This window comes from Somniosus microcephalus, chromosome 8 (assembly GCF_052327205.1).
Source record: "Somniosus microcephalus isolate GS21.2 chromosome 8, FLI_Smic_1.0, whole genome shotgun sequence".
In the NCBI taxonomy this organism is placed as follows: Eukaryota; Metazoa; Chordata; class Chondrichthyes; order Squaliformes; family Somniosidae; genus Somniosus; species Somniosus microcephalus.
Window position 1 is genome coordinate 43,785,051 of NC_140994.1, and position 19,888 is coordinate 43,804,938.

The following is a 19,888-nucleotide window of genomic DNA, read 5'->3' on the forward strand; positions in this document are numbered from 1 at the left end:
ACCGCCACATACCACGCCTCATATCACCCCATTTTATTCCTTTCAATCAGTTCAACTAACCTTGTACAAAAGCAAAATACTGCGGATGCTGGAAATCTGAAATAAAAACACAAAATGCTGGAAATACTCAGCGGGTCAGGCAGCATCTGTAGAGCGAGAAACAGAGTTAACGTTTCTGGCCAATGACCCTTCTGTCCCAACTAACCTTGTGCTTGCTAGTTTCTTTCTATGAATTTTGATGCTTTAATTAATTTTTGTTGAGTTCTCCTCCGATGGAACCACTTCACCAAGGATTACCTTATTTGTTTCAACAACAGAACAATGATCGCCTTGAGTGACATCCTGGCATTCAAAGTATTATTACTCCATTGTTCTCCATTAGCTTCCTGAACTTGCTCCTAGCACTATGAATTTTGCTTCCATTTAATTATCATTTATATAACCTAAATATCCTAATCAGTGCGTTAAAAACTCTGAACTACACATTTTGAATCTTTATTAACATAAACTATGCAAGTGTTGATGACTGCTCACCACACAACTTCTGTCTTGCACTTCACTATGGAAATCTTGATTGTAGTGAACTACACTCTTGTACTTGTTACAGGGTCATTTTTAAAAAAGTTGCTTTCAGAACAATAAATTGTGTTCCTCGTGAAAATTGTCTCTGTGATTGGAGCTTTATGGTTTTCGACAGCAGATAATCAGGTTCACGACAATAATTTAGTTCAATAACTTTATTAACAATGTTGTGAAGATACAGATGGAATATACACTTTTGTAGCTTTTGGTTTGGGTTCTGTATACTTCAGAAAGCATATTAAGCCGAGAGTGGCCTTCCTCATCTAAGTTAAGTTCATTTTTCAAAGTTGAGATGTAGCAAAAAGCTTCTAATTGTATCAACTGGTTTGTTGACATTGGAAAATGTAAATAATCTAAATACTGACATCTGAGGAGAGGCAGACAATGTCTTTTGTCGTCCTAATTTGATTTATTTTAATTTTAAAAATAAAACGAATTAGTTGAATTTTAAAAGCAAACAAAGCCTCTGGGAAAACCGATAAGGGGGGAGTGGATGGAAGATTTAAGGTGAGCTTAGTGACGGGGGAGGGGAGAATGTAGAGTTCAAATAGGTACTTTGGAGAACAGATAGTGAGAAGTTAAAGGGTCACAATGGGAACAAGTAGTTGAGCGGAGCATGAGCGATGTGGGAAGGGAGCCGCTGAGGGTTGCAGGCCATGTTTTCCCCATCTTCCTCCCCCCAACCCCCAATGGAATATGCTGCTTGTAGTTCTTGGTGGCTCCTTTCCCTAACATGCCATGCAACCCACCACCTCCCACACAAAAGGGGAAAAAAAGACAAGTAAAATAGAAGAAATATGGTGGGAGAAGAGGAGAGACAGAAGAGGTGAGATAGAAGCATAAAGACAAGGGCAACCATATTCTCCAACTTATTGTGTGCAGTACTACAAAAATCAGTTTGTTGGAAAATAGTTATTTAACAATATGCAAATCATTTTATTTTTGTATCCAGTTATATGTACAGCCCTCAAACCCTTCCATTAAAATATGTTGTGGTTTACAGGGTTGCTAGCAACATGATGATGAAGAAAGTTCAGAACAGGAAACATTATGGGATCATAAGGACACTCTTGTTAAATTGTATTAAATTACTGGACAAAGAAAGGCATCCCCAGGTACAAACTACATTAGCTTTGAGTTTTGGATTGCATTATTTTATGCAGTAGGTGCTTTAATTGGTCATTGCAGACTCATAACTTGTGCAGTGAAATTACTAATTAATTAGCACACTGTTAACCAATTTAACGTCTTTATATTTTTACAGCAAAGCTGTCAAATACTTACATTTTCTAGGTCAGAAGTGCCCTTAATTAATAGTACATATTAAGCTATATTTTAAGTATCTATGCAATTGCATAGAAATTGCAGATTATAATATAATTTTGCTGATGGTTATATCCTGAATTATCAAGCCTAAAAACTTTCAATGAAAGCCTTTACTTGGAAGTATAAACATGTAATTGATCCCAGCACTCACTAATTTATATTATAAATCCAGGAAAACCAAGAAAAATTTGAAGACTGGCAAAAATTAAGTACAGTTAGTTTGATTCCACCTTGGAGCTATCCAAATGTGGTTGCTGTAAACATTTCCTTTTTCAAGAAACAATTATTTTTCAAGTTCTAAATATTTGCAAAATGTTTGGTTACTATGTATTTTTGAAGGATTACACTTCCTAAGATACACTAATAAAACGCTTTTTTCTAAGTGTCGAGAAGCTGTAGAGCGATAGACCATGCACCTAGTCATTTACAAATCTTCTAGATGATGGCTTGCAAATATTTAATATCCAAGATTTGAGTACTGCACTAAATAAACAAACACGCTTCCATATATGTTCATTGTTAATTAATTCTTCAACAAAATTTTTACAGTTTGTGCAGATTATTGCTTCAGCCAACTACATGATCTCAGAACTTTTCCAACTGGATGAGCCACCAAAACAAGATGAAAATGGATCAACTCTGAATGAGAATTCTGATGATAGTTATAGTGAAGATGAGGATATTCCAGAAGATAGTGATGAAAATGGTTCTTTCAGCAACGGCTTTGATCCTTCAGATGATAACAAAGCTGTTGCTATCATTAAATCTGTTGGCGAGTTGTCTGTACCTGAAAAGTATAAATTGACACACCAGATAAGGGTATGAACCCATTTTCATTAAGTTGTAAGGAAATGTATATTCCAAATCTTACAAATGTTGGTTAGAAATGCAGATTATAGTCCAACTTAATACTGTGGAACAATTTGACTAATCTATTTCATTTTCAGTTAAATGTAGACATTTAACAAGTCTGGGTTCTCTCAAAACAGATTTGCTTACAGTGGGGACAGAAGATCTATCTTCAGAGTAATATGAAGTTGGTTTCAAAATTTAAAGTGGGATTGCTTTTAGAGTAACTGAACTTAAATAAAATGAGTGTCTTACACTCAACTTTTGTTTTAAAGCCCAGCTGTGCTTTTCCAGTTTGTCATGACACGGAGGAGCGATGTAGAGTTGTTCTGAATTACGTTCTTGAGGTAATTCACAAACTTGCATTAGAGTTTGTTTCATAATCATATTTGTATAAATGCTTACATGTTCTCGGGATGTGGTTTCATACAGAGCATATACTATAGTGCACATTTCACAGCACTTGCAGTTAAATGTAGACAGGGTCATATATGTTGTACAGATCTATACATTCGGGTGAGGTTCTTGGTGATCGGGCCTGTGTCATCCCTGTCAGGGAGCTACACTGAAGGTTAAACTGTTACTTCTATGATGTTTGGATTAAAACTTTTGGTTAAGATGTTAGTGTTTTTTTGGTAATTTTACCAGTTGAAGGTTTTATGGCATCTCTTTCAAAATAAACACAAGTACAGCAGGCATTCACAAATTTGAACATTTTCTGTCGGTAATCAAATTACTGTACTTGTATCTGGTTGTCAGATGTTGTTCCAGATCATATGCATGCTGCAAGCTGTGGTTAATGTTGATGCTTTATAATTAGATGTCTAGGAAAATATGTGTTCCATCTTCATGTTGCATTCTGTTTAACTGAACGTAAATATAAAGATCAAATTATCAAAAATCTTCACATAGCCTCTTTGTCATTTGTCTTCACTAATAACTGTGGTTATGCTAATCTTAATTATGTTAATTGTTTCTTTCAGGGGCTGAAGGCAGTTGATGGGAGTATTAAAAAGGAGAGTGACCTCCCAGCTGCTGATCCCAGTATTCCAATCCCTCTGAAGTATGCGAATGAATCTGAATGCACAGGTCACAAAGCTCTTAAGAAACAAATTGCTCTGTTTTTAGATAAAGGTAATTAGTTGTTAAGAAACCTTCAGCCTGAATACCACATGTAATGCTTTATCTTGCTAAATATAATTTCTCCTTGTTTCACATTTCTTCATTTGCTTTATAATAGTTTATCCCAAGAGCTACTGATTTCCTCAATGCTCTTGAAAGTATTTTTAAAAGATAGTGCTGCAATATTGATATGACCAAGCTAATGTTTAAATGCTATATCATTTCACTATTATCTTCCTATAAATTCCAAGCTCACACTTAAAATGCAATTCAGTATTATTGTAGCAGTGCTTACAAATATATTATAAAATTGCATGCAAATTTGTTACATTCGCTCGAAGGGCTGTATGGCCTACTCTTATTTCTTGTGTTCTTAATGCTTTTTTGGAGTGTTAGATTTCTGAGTGCATTTTTTGTGTCTACATCAGTAAACAATTTGAATTCAGTGGCAAGTGTCACCATATAGATTATGTTCAATTGCAGACTATGCAATATGTAATAAAAATGGCGGCTCTCTTTCTCACACTTTCTTTCGCATGCGCTCTTTCTGTCACGCACGCGCGCTTTCTCTCATTTCCTTGCTGCCATCCAAAAGTGCTTTCAAATTTAAAAGAAAAATGAAGCTCATTTTTTATTTTTGTTGTGGAGGCCGATGCACCCACTTCAAATTAATTTCTCTGAAATCCAAGTTAAGTTTCTCTTGTGACTTGCTTGGTTAAATGTGTTGTGTACATTTAAGGCTTTTTATAAAGTGTTCTACTTTTAGAATTCTTAACTTCAGCCAATAATACAAAGTATTGTCATTTTGATTTTAATACTTTTTCTTTTCGCAGTGGGCCCAGCTCATGAACCAGTTAAACTTCCCAGTCAATCTGGGATGATACCAGATACATGGCAATATCAAATGAAACTGAACCTTATCTTTAAAGCTTCAAGAGCCTACTTTATTCTCTCTGATGCAGCTACTACTCTGCAAAAGTATGGCAGAGCTTTAAGATATATTAAACTTGCTTTACAGTCTCTTGGTAAGTGGCTACATAGTTACTGTTGTTACGTACGCTCTGTTTTGTTGGAAAATTACACCATATTTAAAGAATTAATATAACTACTTCAGATCATTTTGAAATCCCTTATTCCAGCATGTTTTATGCAGGAATATTAATTAACGGCTGTTGGAAAATAGTTGCACCTGTATTCATTCTAGGATCACAGATTTTTACCACTTAAGTACTTGTTTTCAACTAATTGGATCCTAAATATTCAATTATCTGTAATAGGAAATTAACTACAGATAACAAATGGTATCTTTTCTGATGGCCTATTGAAGCTTGTTCTTTCAATTTTTTGCTTTTCTAATTCAAATTGCCAGTGAAGTGAAAGAAAATCAGTACTCTTAAAATTTGCTATTAATATAATTTAACTTTTACAAATAGAAGATACTTTGTTTAATGTAAGCATTTTTTAATTGAGATTTAGATCTGAGAAAATATGGGCAGGAATGGAATGTTTAAACTTGATGATTAATTTTGTATATCAGGATCGCCAATCCAAAACCACATACACGTGGAGAGACGTGTAACACATTAGCTAAATTGATTATATTTTGATCAGGACATATTTTAGTTTAACCCTGGAAAAGTTGTATCAAAAAACAATAGATAATGGTAGCTATTAGAGTTCTACCATGGTTTCTGGCTCAGGAAGGGGGTGAGGGTTATATTATAAATTGCCTCCTGCTATACAAAGAGTGCCAGTTAATTTCTCTCTGGTTTTGCTGGAAAAAATTCAGGGAGCACTCTGTGTGCATCATTTAATTTCATTCATGTCAGTTATACTTGTGAAGCAACAAGCATTACGTAGGTGGGATGCTGGAGCTTCAAAGTATACACATACACACGTTCCCTAAATCCTATCCTAGATCAACCTATGACTAATGATGGTTTTCCAAACATTGCATATTGCTTGTGATGCATAGGACAAATGGCCATGTGTTCCACTAAAAGATACTGATCTGTCCATCCATCTTGAAAAATGCAACCTCCTGATTTGTGTTCTGTTTCTTGCCCTTCTTGCTATTTTCACACAGTACGATTGCTGATAAGAGCAAAAGTGGAGTGTTGGTAATGTAGCAACACTCTCCAACACTGATGACATGATTTGTCAATTTCAGTAACCCAGCAATTCATGGCAGTTTCAACTTCGGATCCTAGAATTGTTAAGTGGGTCTGTTCTTAACTATTCCTACACTGCAATTTCTTCTTAGGCAGTCCCTCGGAACCGAGGATGACTTGCTTCCACATTAAAAATTAGTTCTCAGGTGACTGATGAGTCCAATGCGGGACCCACAGTCTCTGTTGCAGGTGGGGCAGACGGTGGTTGAAGGGGCGGGTGGGTGGGGTGTTTGGGTTGATGTGCGCTCCTTCCGCTGTTTGCGCTTGGCTTCCGCTTGCCCCCGGCGAAGAGACTCGAGGTGTTCGGCGCCTTCCCAGATGCTTCTCCTCCACTTTGTGCGTTCTTGGGCCAGGGATTCCCAGGTGTCAGTGGGGATGTTGCACTTTTTCAAGGACCCTTTGAGGGTGTCCTTGAAGCATTTCCTCTGCCCACCTGGGGCTCTCTTGCCGTGTCGGAGCTCTGAGTAGAGCGCTTGTTTTGGGAGTCTTGGATCGGGCATGCGGACGATGTGGCCTGTCCATCGGAGCTGACCGAGCGTGGTCAAAGCTTCGATGCTGGGGATGTTGGCCTGAGCGAGAACACTGACGTTGGTGCGCCTTTCCTGCCAATGGATTTGCAAGATTTTGCGGAGGCAGCGTTGGTGGTACCTCTCCAGTGCTTTGAGGTGCCTGCTGTACATGGTCCATGTCTCTGAAGCATACAGGAGGGCGGGTATCACTACTGCTCTGTAGACCATGAGCTTTGGTGCTAGGTTTGAGGTCCTGGTCTTCAAACACTCTCTTCCTCAGGTGACCGAAGGCTGCACTGGCACACTGAAGGCCGTGTTGGCCTTCGTCATCGGCGTCTGCCTTTGTTGACGGTAGGCTCCCGAGGTATGGAAAGTGGTCCACGTTGTCCAAGGCCTCGTCATGGATCTTGATACTTGGAGCAGTACTGTGTGGCGTGGGCAGGTTGGTAGAGTACTTTTGTCTTACGGATGTTTAGTGTAAGACCCATGCTCTCGTACGCTTCGGTGAAGGTGTTGACGATGGTTTGGAGTTCGACCTCCGATTGTGCGCAGACGCAAGCATCGTCTGCATACTGTAATTGGATGACAGAGGATGGGACGACCTTGGATCTGGACTGGAGGCAACGGAGGTTGAACAGTTTTCCGTTTGTTCTGTAGATTACCTCCACTCCAGCGGGGAGCTTGCGGAGGGCGAGATGGAGCATTGCAGCCAGGAAGATCAAGAAGAGCATTGGTGCGATGACACAGCCTTGCTTGACCCCGGTCCGTACGTGAATTGGGTCAGTGGTGGATCTGTTGGTCAGGATCGCGGCTTACATGTCGTCGTGAAGCAGGCGGAGGATGGTGACAAACTTTTGAGGGCAGCCGAATTTGAGGAGGGCACTCCATAATCCCTCACGGTTGACGGTGTCGAGGGCCTTTGTGAAGTCAAAGAAGGCCATGTACAGCGGTTGGTGCTGTTTCCTGCATTTCTCTTGTAGTTGACGTGCGGTGAAGATCATGTCCATTGTGCCCCTTAGTGGGCGGAATCCGCATTGCGACTCGGAGGACCTCTTCAGCCACTGGGAGAAGGTGATTGAGGAGGATTCTTGCGATGACTTTCCCTGTGGCAGACAGCAGGGAGACTCCTCTGTAATTATCGCAATCGGACTTGTCGCCTTTCTTGAAGATGGTCACGATTATGGCGTCTGAGATCCCCTGGCATGCTCTCCTCCTTCCAAATAAGAGAAATGAGTTCATGTATTCACACCAATAGTGCTTCTCCGCCATGTTTTAGTGCCTCGGCGGGGATGCTCCTGAGGTCGTCTTGTTCTTCAGTTGTTGGATGGCCTTTTCAACCTCATGCCAGGCTGGGGTTGTGCTGAGGTGGTGGCGGGTAGCATGCTGCGGGATGGAGTTGAGGACACTCGCGTCAAAGACAGAGTCTCGGTTAAGGAGATCTTCGAAGTGCTCCTTCCAGCGGGCACTGACGGCCTCTGTCCTTGATGAGTACCTCTCCGTTCTTGGCCCGCAGTGGGGTAGGACCTTGGGTGCTTGGGCCGTAGGTGGTCTCGACTGCGCTAAAGAATCCACGCACGTCATGGTTGTCGGCTAGCTGCTGGATCTCCTGCGCTTTCTCCACCTACCATCTGTTCTTTAGGTCGCGAGTTTTTTGTTGGACCTTGGCCTTAAGGTGTCTGTAGAGCTGTTTTCTTGCTCTTGAGTTCTGTCGCTGTTTCCAGATCAGGGATGCCTTGCACTTGTGGATTATTAGCTCCTGGATCTCCTGGTCATTCTCGTCGAACCATTCTTGGTGTTTCCTGGTCAAGTGACCGAGCGTCTCTTCACAGGTGCTGATTATGGAGGCCTTGAGTGCAGACCAGACGCTGTGGACACTCTGTCTCTGAATCACTGGGAGTCGTCAGGTTGGTTGTGAGGCGCAGGCTGAATAGGGCTTTCTTAGCAGGGTCGGGACCCAGGAGCGGGGTCGAGGCCCAGGAGTGGCGCAGCGAGGTCGGGGGGACCACACTGCAGCCTATGAAACCCAGGCAGAGAGGACCTGCAGGAAGGAGGGAAGAGGACTGCAATTTACTTGAGACCTGTGATTCAGAATTATTTTTTAAAACATTCACAATTCATGGAAGAAATTTAAACACTTGGTTGTGTTTATTTTCCCATATGATGTACAAGAATTTAAATAAATACTTCTATCATATGATCTGAGAGTGTTGACCTAGCCTTGTGCACTGTTCCTGATTGTCGGTACTAAAAATTCAGTCACCCATATATAAACATTTGCTGCCTGCCAGCTCACCTCTCTCCTTTCCTTTCTATCGGCTGGAACCCACTTCTCTCCATTTCCCAACTTCAACTGATGCTGTCCACTTGCCTTTTCTTAGATTGAACTGAGCTAGTGCTCGCCACTTTGTTCTAGCCTTGTTATTTGCTCATTGATGGTTCTTCCCTGGTTGGTTTCAGTTTTTTTGGACTTTCCAGCCAGAAGAATTGAAAAAGGTTGCTCATTGAGGGAGCAACCTTTTTCAACCAATGAGCGAGTAGCCTTTCCAACACTCAAGTCCTAGGAAATTCAAAAATTTAAACCAGTAACTGAAGAAATGAACTTTTAGTGCTCCAGAATGCAAATAAAAGTTTTGCCTGGACTGGGATGGGGCAGGGAACTGATGTTCTGGACTGCAGACCATAAGTCAAACGCTCCTCCTTTAAGAAATTAAATAATAATTCTGTGCTAAAGGTGTTTAAGATTAGGTTTTTCTCCACTAAGGGTACTTGTAATTGATACAGGGTCAGAGAGTGTGCTTATGAGATGCTTTGATACTAAGTTCAGACATTGCAACTAGACTCATCAGTCAGGCTTGGACAATGGCAAATGGTCTCCTGTTTTGAGGTGTTGGACATTTTTGGAGACTCAATAATGGGGGAAAACCTTCTTATAATAACAATAACTTTCGTAATCATAAATAACAGCGAAGAAGGAAGTTTTACAGAGTGATGGAAGATAAACAAGTTAGTCAACTATTAATATTACAGCAATGGGAAAACTGGAGAAATTAGGCTGCAACAGGAACTGTGGTAAACATCAGAGCATTATTTGCTGTATTGTACTCCAGGTGCTGGACTATCTGTGAGCAATGCCACAGGAGATCTTCTGGAATATACAGTATTTCTAATCCAAGCATGATGTGTTAACTTGCACTTTTTTTTTCTGTTTGACAGATGCCTATTGCTGCCTTATTAACAATTTGTCACCTGAAGTCCTGTTCTTTCTTAGTCAGTGTTTGACACTTAATGGTGACATTCAGTTAATGTTAGCTCAAAATGCCAGTAATAGAGCAGCTTATCAAGAGGAATATAACTACCAAACTAGAGAGGATCAAGAAATTTTGCATAGCCTCCACAGAGAGTCCAGCTGCCAAGGTTAGTTTTTATATTTACTTTTTTTGTATTGCTGCAAAATTGTACAAAGAAGCTGAATAATTCAGATTAGCATATACCCATGCATTTCTACCAGGCAAAGCAACACAGTCAGAAGCCTAGTATGAGACTTTCAAATCTTTGTTTTCAGGGCAAATTACTTGCAAAAGTTGAGTGTCAAATTGCACTATTCTCAGTGCCCTGCATGGGTTTGGCTTTGTCTGAAGTGAGCATATTCTTCCAACTTTTTTCTTAAAATCTGCACTCATGGTTCTCTGAATGCTTAGGGAATAAATGCACCACATGGTATAGCACTGAACCATACAGACCAGGAAGGCTCCAGGTTGTATTCCTGGTCTTTGCTGTCTTTGATCTCGGTGATGACAGTACTGTCAGTAGTACTGTTGGCTTCTGGGCTGTGAGGAGAAAAATCCACTTGGGTTTGATTACCATCCAATGACTTCTCCTCAGGGTGTGATTGGGCTTGGCTATTTTGTCCCCTCCTACAGTTGAATAGAGTACCTGCACTTTCTGTCACATATGCTTGAAGGATGACCACGGAGAGTTTGTGGTAAGCTGTGGAATCATACCCCAATATTTCACCATTGTCAGTTGAGGAGGGTGTAAGGGGGTTAGGGGAGGACTGGAGAGGACAAACAAATAACCGCTACATTGTACAACCTGTAGTAAGAGGGAAAGAATGTATTTAAAGTTCTGTCAGTAATATTTGACTGTCTTTTGTCTGTAATTTTTTTCATTCTCTTTTCCTTCTCCCCAATTTGAGTAGTAACAATGCCATTATTCTAGCTTTCAGCTGGGCTACAGAGCTTTATATGGACCTGGAATACCAACTTTCAGTTAGCTGCAAATGTTATGAGGCAGCAAATGAACTGCTACATTCCTGTGATCAGAAAGTTCATGTTGTAGCACAACATACACAAGTGTTAAAAAGATTAGGCAACAGCAGAAATGAGGTTGGAGTTTTCTACATGAATCAGGCTGCTGCTGTGCAGACTGAGGGAACAGGTAAGGACTTTTGAGCTAATCTTGTTAGATTATATGCTCTTCTATAAACCTTTCTGGTGAATTGGAAACTGTCTGAAACAAACTTGTTGCTGCCTTCAGGTAATAGGAAACTGTAGTAAAAAGTTTAAAAGTTCATGGGAAATTAAAGATCTTTGGAAATTAATGTGATCAAGTTTGTAATATAAAAGACTAATATGCTTATAACGTTTCTCTACCATGCAGCAAGCAAAGGCATAACAGCGGTAGAACAAGAGCTTTGGAAGAAAAGCTTTTCTTACTTTGAAAAGGGTATTCAAGACTTTGAGACTATAGAGGACGAAACCAATGCTGCCTTATTGCTTTGCAACACTGGGAGGTTGATGAGACTTTGTGCACAGGCACATGCTACAACTGGAAGCAATTTGAAACGAGGAGAGTTTTCACCTGAGGAAGCCTTGTATTATAACAAGGCATGTCTTCTATGGTTTACTTTTCTAGCTATATCTGTGACTTTTTTCAAAGTCTTGAATTATATTTTCAAAATTATTCAGTAGTTGACTTCAGGTAAAGGTATGTATGAACAAAGTATACAATCTTAATGTACTAGGTTACCTTCCATTATATGTTCTAATCAAGCTATGACAAGTATATGTACAATTCTGATCCATGTTTAAAATGTTGCAATTATATGTTCAGTATGGTAAATCCAGTGCCTGCTAGATACCTTTACAAATATCCCTATAATTAAAGACTCTATTTTCCAAAAAATTCTTAGTTGTACATACAGGACTTGTTATTAAGCAGTTAGACTGGAAATTAGAAATTCTGATCCACAAATTAAGACATTTTCATGTTCTCCAAATTTAGCTCCACTAAGATTTTTAATGGCTCGGATTTTGCAGCAGAAATAATGGTGAGGGTATCGGCACTCACCGTTATTAAGGAGTAAATCGGACAGCAACTTCCGGTGTCCGCACAAGCGCAATTAAATGCGGAAATCGGGAAATTGCTGTCCAAGTTGCCCTGCTCCTCCAGAAGCTTTGCTGCACCAGTATCTCGCCAAGAGACTCGGTATTCAAATACATGAAGGGCATGGAGTTGCAGACTTGCCCACTATATACCCACAAACGTACCAGAAAAAGTTACAGCTTGTCTATTCAAGTGTAAGTGAATTTTTAATAGCATGTTAAGTCTTAATTTACTTTTAAAAGTGTGGAGCTTCATTCCTTCAGATTTTAATTATTGTTGGAGATTTGAAAAAACTTTTTAATCTTTTCTTTCTGTCTCTTATCTCTCAATCCCATCTTTCCTTCAGTTTATTTTGCTTTCTGTACATCATTTGGCATATACCTTCTACTTCCTAGTTTTGACTCTGCGTGGCTCAGTAAGGATTCTTCAATCTGATTGGTTAAGGACGCACACCTTTGCTTGCCCTGTTCACACAGGTCCCAGAATCCCTGTAGAGGGTGCTGTGCTGTTTTAAATATCTAATAGCCACAAGTCACAGTGCAAAGCCCATAGAAAGTCTGGGCTGTTTGTTCGCTGCTGACTGCAAAATCCAGGCTATTATAATTTTGATCTTATTTCTTCCAATATATTTCTAATTTTCCCTCTTAACACCATGTCCTATCTTTTTTCCTTGTATTTCAGAGCAGGGTAGTGTGAATCATAGATTTCTACACCGATACTGTTAATCAATTGATAGTGTTGTGTTTTGGAAATAAATAGTTGTGCTGCCCTTTCTTCTCCCTGAGGTAGAGTGCTTCCTTTAGAGGCCTGAATGAGAGCAAGGGAATTGTGTTTGAATATATATTTATGGTTCTCAAAACTCCTAAGAGACACCAACAGTTTAGTGTTTGAAATCTTGCCCATTCTAAAAGCTGTCCACACCCCAAGAACAAATTTTTAACAAGTGCCTTTCACTACACAGGTCTGTCCATAATTGCTTCACATTCAAAGCACTTCAGTTAAATCAATTTCAAATCACTGAAGTACTATATTTGAATGTTATGAAGTTCAGAGTGTTCCATATTTTTTCTTTCCCTTTTTATGCTAATTTGCTCTTCGAGTCTTAGCTGTGATTGGTTATACAAGTGCCGGGTGCCTTCCAGTGCCACGCACAAATGGCCAATTTTCATGTGCACACAGAGTTAATAAGTGCCCTCTGGCTATTTGACTTGGGATTGGGATACATAGTACAGCTGAGATTATCCTATCCTGACCCAATGTCCACACGTGCACACTGGATACAGGTCAAGAGTATTAGCTAATGTTTGATTTTCCCCCCTTCCCCGAGCCCTTGAGTGCCCAGACCATTTGTAGCATGTCAGCTAATTTAACACAGGCCCAGGATCAAATCTGGGACCCTCCTCCTCCTCCTTTTAAGGCTCAGCAACTCCACTATAACCAGTTGAGCCACTGGAGACGTGAATTCAATTATTAAAATCAAAAGTAAATGCATAAGACTAGTTAGTAAATAGGTTTGTTCATATACGATGGGACCTTCATGCATTAATCTACCATTTTCCCTATTAACCTGTAACAATATGCTGACCGATACGCTGCTTAATTTTTTTTTTTAATCCATCGTTCATGCAGGTGTTGTAGCAAACACTTTGAGTTAAACCGCTGAGTGACTTCCATGGGTACTGATACAAATTAGCATTTCAGCATTTTCTGGAATTGCAGAGTTCATGAGCATGGTTAGGTCTTACCTGAAAAGTCTTTATTTTACATATAGGCTGTGGATTACTATCTAAAGGCAATGAGATCACTCACCAGATGGGAGAAACATCCAGCTGTTTGGGATTCTGTGAAATGGGAGCTATCAACAACCTATTTTACTATGGCAACACTAGAACAAGATTATGCTCCTTTGTCGAGGAAAGCTCAGGAACAGGTATTGAACAAGATGCAGTATGTGATCTTGTGATCCATTGTTACCCTTTTTCATTCAGTTTAATTGAGGGTAAGTGATGTATTTTCCACATTGAGAGCTGTGATAAAGGCATTAAAATCCATCGTATTTGGTTTTGCTTATCATTTAAGATTGTCATTCTTTATTTTCCTTCTCCTCAATATACTGACCTATGCCGGGTATGGTTCCATGTCTGCCAGTAGCATTTCAGTATGTTGCCCAAATAGCCATGTTTGAGCTTGGTACTAAATGTCTGTATTTTATTATTGAAGGATAACAACAGAAGCTGCTACTGTCCACACACACACATGCTTTCCACAGGAGCTACTGTGTAGGAGCAGGAATCCTAGCTGATTTCCACCCCCCACCCCACTTAAGAAAATTGAGCCCAATTGTAATGTCGCTATTTCAACTTGGTGGAGATTATCTGGCTCAGTGTAGAGATCATCAACGACGACAACTTGTGGCGCCTTTAACAGAGTAAAACGTCCCTAGATGCTTCACAGGAGTGTATTCAAACAAAATTTGACACTGAGCCACATGTAATATTAGTATAGGTGACCAAAAGCTTGGTCAAAGAAGTAGGTTTTAAGAAGCGTCTAAAAGGCGGAGAGGTTTAGGAAGGGAATTCCATAGTTTAGGGCCTAGGCAGCTGAAGGCACAGCTGCCAGTATTGGAGTGATTAAAATTGGGGCATTGGAGGAGTGTCGAGATCTGAGGGTTGTAGGGCTGGAGGAGGTTGGAATTTTGGGGAGGTGGGTATAGTGGATTAGGCCTTGGAGGGATTTGAAAACAAGGATGAGAATTTTAAAATCGAGGCGTTGCTGGTGCAGGAGCCAATGTAGGCTAGCGAGCATAGGGGTGATGGGTGAATGGAACTTGGTGCAAGTTAGGACACGGCAGCAGAGTTTTGGATGAGCTCCAGTTTATGTAGGGTGGAAGATGGGAGCCCGGCCAGGAGAGTATTGGAATAGTCAAGTCGAGAGGTAACAATGGCATGGATGAGGGTTTCAGCAGCCTGGGACCTTCCCACAATCTGGGTTCAGTACCATACCAGATGATTACAAACTATGCCATTAGTGGGAGCTCAATAATTATCATTGATTCTCTAACAATTTTTTTTTTTAATGCAAGTAATATACTGTAAGTATTGACCCAGAGTTTGCTGGGAAATAACAGCGAGTTTAATGTGCACGCCGTTGTTGGTGTGTAAATCATCCAGCAATTTGTTGTGAGGCAGAGATACCCTGTGAGTTGCGAATTGTCACAAATTGCTGGACGATTTGCACTGCTCTGTGTAAACGGGAGCTTGCCGTCAACCTAACCGCCCCATGAGTCTCGAAATTGCTGCATTTGCACAGTAAATCCACATTAAACTCCCACAGAAAGTTAGGGCTGGTACTTAAGATTTATGTTCCTACAATGACACTCCTTTTCTCCGGCCCAGAAAAGGAACAATTGAAACTATGGAATCTCATTCCTGCAGGTAGTAAATTATTCTTGGAGATTTTATAAATTTTACAATTTTTTCTGACTTTTCCTTTGACTCTTTTTCTCTCTCTCGTAATCCAATCCTTCTTTCCCTCTCTTTTTATTTATCTTTCCTTCTCTGTCATTCTGCTGTTTCTTTCTCTATCCTTCAACCTCATTGGTTAAGGAGGTAAACTGTGTCTCGTCATTCACCAAGGTCCCAGATGCCCCATTGCCTTCACCGCACCATTATCAGCTCACACTTTCACAATTTGCTGTGCAAAATTATTTTGAGCTGGTGGGTGAGGGAAGAAGCCTAACTAACAGGGAGATGCCCCACTCCTGCAAATTCTGGGCCACTATGTCTCTAAAATGTGTGCAAATTTAGTATAAAAAAGCAGATTCTGAATATATTACAACTGCAGCCAAATGTAACCTGCTGAGCAACTGAAGGATCTATTTTTTATCAGCACCAAAGCTGAATAATGTTAATACTTCAAAGACAGACACTGAACATAGTGATTTTACACTTGGGTTATAACGTTTTTCTCCTTCAACAGATAATGGCCCATATTTTCCGATCGCGGGCAGAGGCCTGCGATCTGGAAAAATCTGCACCATTACCTGAGGGCTCCCGGGACGCGCACGCTTCCGATCCTGGGCCTCACCAAACTTGAAGTACGCAGGGCCCACATATCCCAGAGGCTCATGTAGTTCGCAGTGTCCCTGGGATCATGTGGGCCATGGGGAGCCAATCACAGAAGGGACTCTCCCTTCATACATTTGACAGGAAGACCTGTCAAATATATGAATGGAAATCAATGAAAAAACATAGTAAAACTTTAAATACATTTTTTTATCACATTTTTTAAATGACCTGAAATTACAATAAATTAAGTATTTTAAACAAAAATTAAATTTTTGGAAAAAAATAAGTTTTTAACGGGGCTAAAAATAAACTTGCCGTTTTTTAAAGTATTTTTAAATGATAAATCAGTGAAAAAAATGTTCTTTTACTTTTTTCAACTCTTATCCTGGTAAAAGCAGGCCTTATGCCTGCTTTTACCAGGCGTAAGAATTGTAAGGGTTTTCTGCGGGCGGAGGGTCTCCAAAAAGCGGAACTATCCGCCTGCAGAGGCCCTTCTCCCGGGCAGCCGGAGGATCTGTCAAGAGGATTCTTGACATCGGAAATGCCGGTTTTTAGTGCATGCGCTGTGCATGCCTGAAACCGGCATTTCTGATGTCCCTACGGGTGGGTTCACAGTGCGTACATACCCATAGGGATTGGAATATAACTCTGCATGCGTATTGTGTTTCTATTCTGAAAATAAGATTCCAAAATACCAAATTACTTCCTGTTGTATAGAGTTCTAATTGGATCATGAACATTTAAATACAAAATCTTGATTTTAAGCATAATGCTCCCCAGTGGTTTTGTTTTCAAAGATGCACATGCTGCATGTAGCACAATTGTACATAGGTATAGCGTAGATTGATTAGAAGTCCATTATAATTTTTTGAAAGCACTAGATATTTTCTGTTGGGTCTTTCACTCCCTGATTAATCATCACTTCCAATTCAGAGCTAAAGTGTTTAGCAGCTCATCTTAATGGCTGAGATGTTTAGTTTAGTTGCTTCCATCCCCATAAATCCTATACTATTGATTATCATTAGTTCTTTTTCTTCTGCCTTGCAAGTAACTTCAAAATTCTCCAATTTCAAGTTTTTTTCCTGGATCAGTAGGATATAATTTTCTTTTTTGTATTTTCTGTACATAATGAATCTTCTTCCCTTTCCCTCTCCTTCAGCTCTGAGGGAGCTAAGAGGTTTCATCTTTGGTGGTAGTATTTTTAACTCTTGCTTAAGCTGTCCAAACAAATGTATGGGCTTTTAACAACACCTAGACAATTAATAGCTGCACAAGTTTCAGCAGAAAGATTTTGGTAGTCATTATAGGCATCTGAGATACTTGTCCTCTGGCAGACTTTTTTGTCATACTGAGATTTAGGATATGAACCTTTCCTGCACTGGGACTTTATCCTTATTCTTCTATTCTTTGTTGAAGGTGGCAGGGCAGGTTTAGATAGTGGTTACAAAAGCATATGGGATCCTGGGCTTCATAAATAGAGGCATAGAGTACAAAAGCAAGGAAGTTATGATGAGCCTTTATAAAACACTGATCTGACCTCAACTGGAGTATTGTGAACAATTCTGGGCACCACACTTTAGGAAGGATGTGAAGGCCTTGGAGAGGGTGTAGAAAAGATTTACAAGAATGGTTCCTGGGATGAGGGACTTCAGTTACACGGATAGACTGGAGAAGCTGGGATTGTTCTCCTTAGAAGAAGGTTGAGAGGAGATTTGATAGAGGTGTTCAAAAACATGAGACTTCTAGACAGAGTAGATGGAGAGAAACTGTTCCCATTGGCGGAAGGGTCGCGAACCAGAGGACACAGATTTAAGGTGATTGGCAAAAGAACCAAAGGCGACATGAGGAATAATGCAGCGAGTGGTTAGAATCTGGAATGCACTGCCCAAGAGGGTGGTGGAGGCAGATTCGATCAACTGTGGCTTTCAAAAGGGAATTGGATAAGTACCTGAAGGAAAAAAAATTGCAGAGCTATGGAGAAAGGGTGGGCGAGTGGCACTATCTGAACTGCTCTTGCAGAGAGCTGGTGCGGGCTCGACGGGCCGAATGGCGGCCTGTGCTGTAACCATTCTATGATTCTATGTTGGAATTTAACAACATCCATAAACCCTAGAAAGATCTATTAGCATCAGTGTCAATTTTACATCTAGCCTCAGCAACTTTCATGTTGAAACCACCTGAGCTGACTGCTAAAGATCATCAAGTACCAGGGGTTTTGTTACTCAGTTTTTCTCCCCTATCCTTTGAGCTCATTGCTCAAATAAGAATCTATTTTTGGTGTACCCTTATCTCCTGAAGTGGCAGGACTATAATTTTGGCTTGAACTTATAAGCCCTCTTCTTTTCCCCAGACATTCTTGAATTAGCAAGGCACTCTGCTTCTTTTGGAGTCATGTTTACAGAAACACCTAGCTGTGCATCTCTGATCATCCTGAGTTTCTTCAGGGGAATCTATTGGGGCTCTTTAACAAGGTAAATGCCTTGAGGTACAGGTTGAAGAAATACTGGAACTCTTTTTTTAAGAAACCTCAGCAAAATCTAAACGTTATTTCCTAAAGCAAAACAAAATGTCTTTCAGGGTTTAAATATATTTTGGAGTGTAAGTGGCTTAAGACAGGAAGCCAATAAGGCTCGAGGAAAACTGAGTCGTGTTTCTTTTTAACTTTTTTTTATTTGTTCCTGTGATGTGGGCGTATCTGGCAAGGACAGTATTTATTGCCCATCCCTAATTGCCCTTGAGAAGGTGGTGATGAGCTGCCGCCTTGAACCGCCATAGTCCCTGTGGCGAAGGTAGTCCCACAGTGTTGTTGGGGAGGGAGTTTCAGGATTTAGACCCAGCGACGATGAAGGATCGGCGATATACTCCCAAGTCAGGATGGTGTGTGATTTGGAGGGAAACTTGGAAGTGGTGTTGTTCCCATGCGCCTGCTGCCCTTATCCTTCTAGGTGGAAGAGGTCGCGGGTTTGGGAGGTGCTGTCGAAGAAGCCTTGGCGAGTTGCTGCAGTGCATCTTGTAGATGGTACACACCGCAGCCCTGGTGTGCTGGTGGTGGAAGGAGTGAATGTTTAAAGTGGTGAATGGGATACCAATCAAGCAGGCTGCTTTGTCTTGGATGGTGTCGAGCTTCTTGAGTGTTGTTGGAGCTGCACTCATCCAGGCAAGTGGAGAGTATTCCATCACACTCCTTACTTGTGCCTTGTAGATGGTGGAAAAGCTTTGGGGAGTCAGGAGGTGAGACACTTGCTGCAGAATACCCAGCCTCTGACCTGCTCTTGTAGCCACAGTATTTACGTGGCTGGTCCAGTTAAGTTTCTGGTCAATGGTGACCCTCAGGATGTTGATGGTGGGGGATTTGGCGATGGTGAAACTCTCGCTTATTGTAGATGGTCATTGCCTGGCACTTGTGTGGCACAAATGTTACTTGTCACTTATCAGACCAAGCCTGAATGTTGTCCAGGTCTTGCTGCATGTGGACATCGACTGCTTCATTATCGGAGGTGTTGCGAATGGAACTGAACACTCTGCAGTCATCAGCGAATATCCCCACTTCTGACCTTATGATGGAAGGAAGTAGCTGAAGATGGTTGGGCTTAGGACACTGCCCTGAGGAACTCCTGCAGTGATGTTCTGGGGCTGAGATGTTTGACCTCCAACAACCACAACCATCTTCCTTTGTGCTAGGTATAACTCCAGGCAGTGGAGTTTTCCCCCTGATTCCTGATTCTTTGTTATTCAGACAGCCTAGTCACTAATGCTGTTTTTAGGGAAGAAGTTTAGTCTATCTTTTTTTAAATACTAGAGGAAGGATGCCGTGGTAGGGAATGTAATTTTTTTTTCCATTGAGCCAAGGCTTATGCTCCTGATTGCTGTCCAGGGA

The 19,888-nt window shown here is 40.8% G+C and overlaps 1 protein-coding gene across 4 annotated transcripts in view; it reads left to right on the top strand.

Annotated features, from left to right (window-relative positions):
- The window catches only part of edrf1 (erythroid differentiation regulatory factor 1), a 69,438-nt gene that overhangs the window by 26,154 nt on the left and 23,396 nt on the right, over positions 1 to 19,888 (top strand). For 2 of the 4 annotated variants that reach the window (XM_085994654.1, XM_085994656.1), the window contains 9 exons: positions 1,586 to 1,697; positions 2,458 to 2,727; positions 3,033 to 3,104; positions 3,741 to 3,891; positions 4,713 to 4,904; positions 9,773 to 9,973; positions 10,778 to 10,996; positions 11,219 to 11,445; positions 13,716 to 13,874. In XM_085994654.1, coding sequence (XP_085850780.1) covers positions 1,586 to 1,697; positions 2,458 to 2,727; positions 3,033 to 3,104; positions 3,741 to 3,891; positions 4,713 to 4,904; positions 9,773 to 9,973; positions 10,778 to 10,996; positions 11,219 to 11,445; positions 13,716 to 13,874 — 1,603 coding nt within the window. Of the gene's footprint in view, positions 1 to 1,585; positions 1,698 to 2,457; positions 2,728 to 3,032; positions 3,105 to 3,740; positions 3,892 to 4,712; positions 4,905 to 9,772; positions 9,974 to 10,777; positions 10,997 to 11,218; positions 11,446 to 13,715; positions 13,875 to 18,361; positions 18,483 to 19,888 lie in introns of those variants that run through there. The other 2 variants (XM_085994657.1, XM_085994655.1) reach the window with 2 other exon arrangements.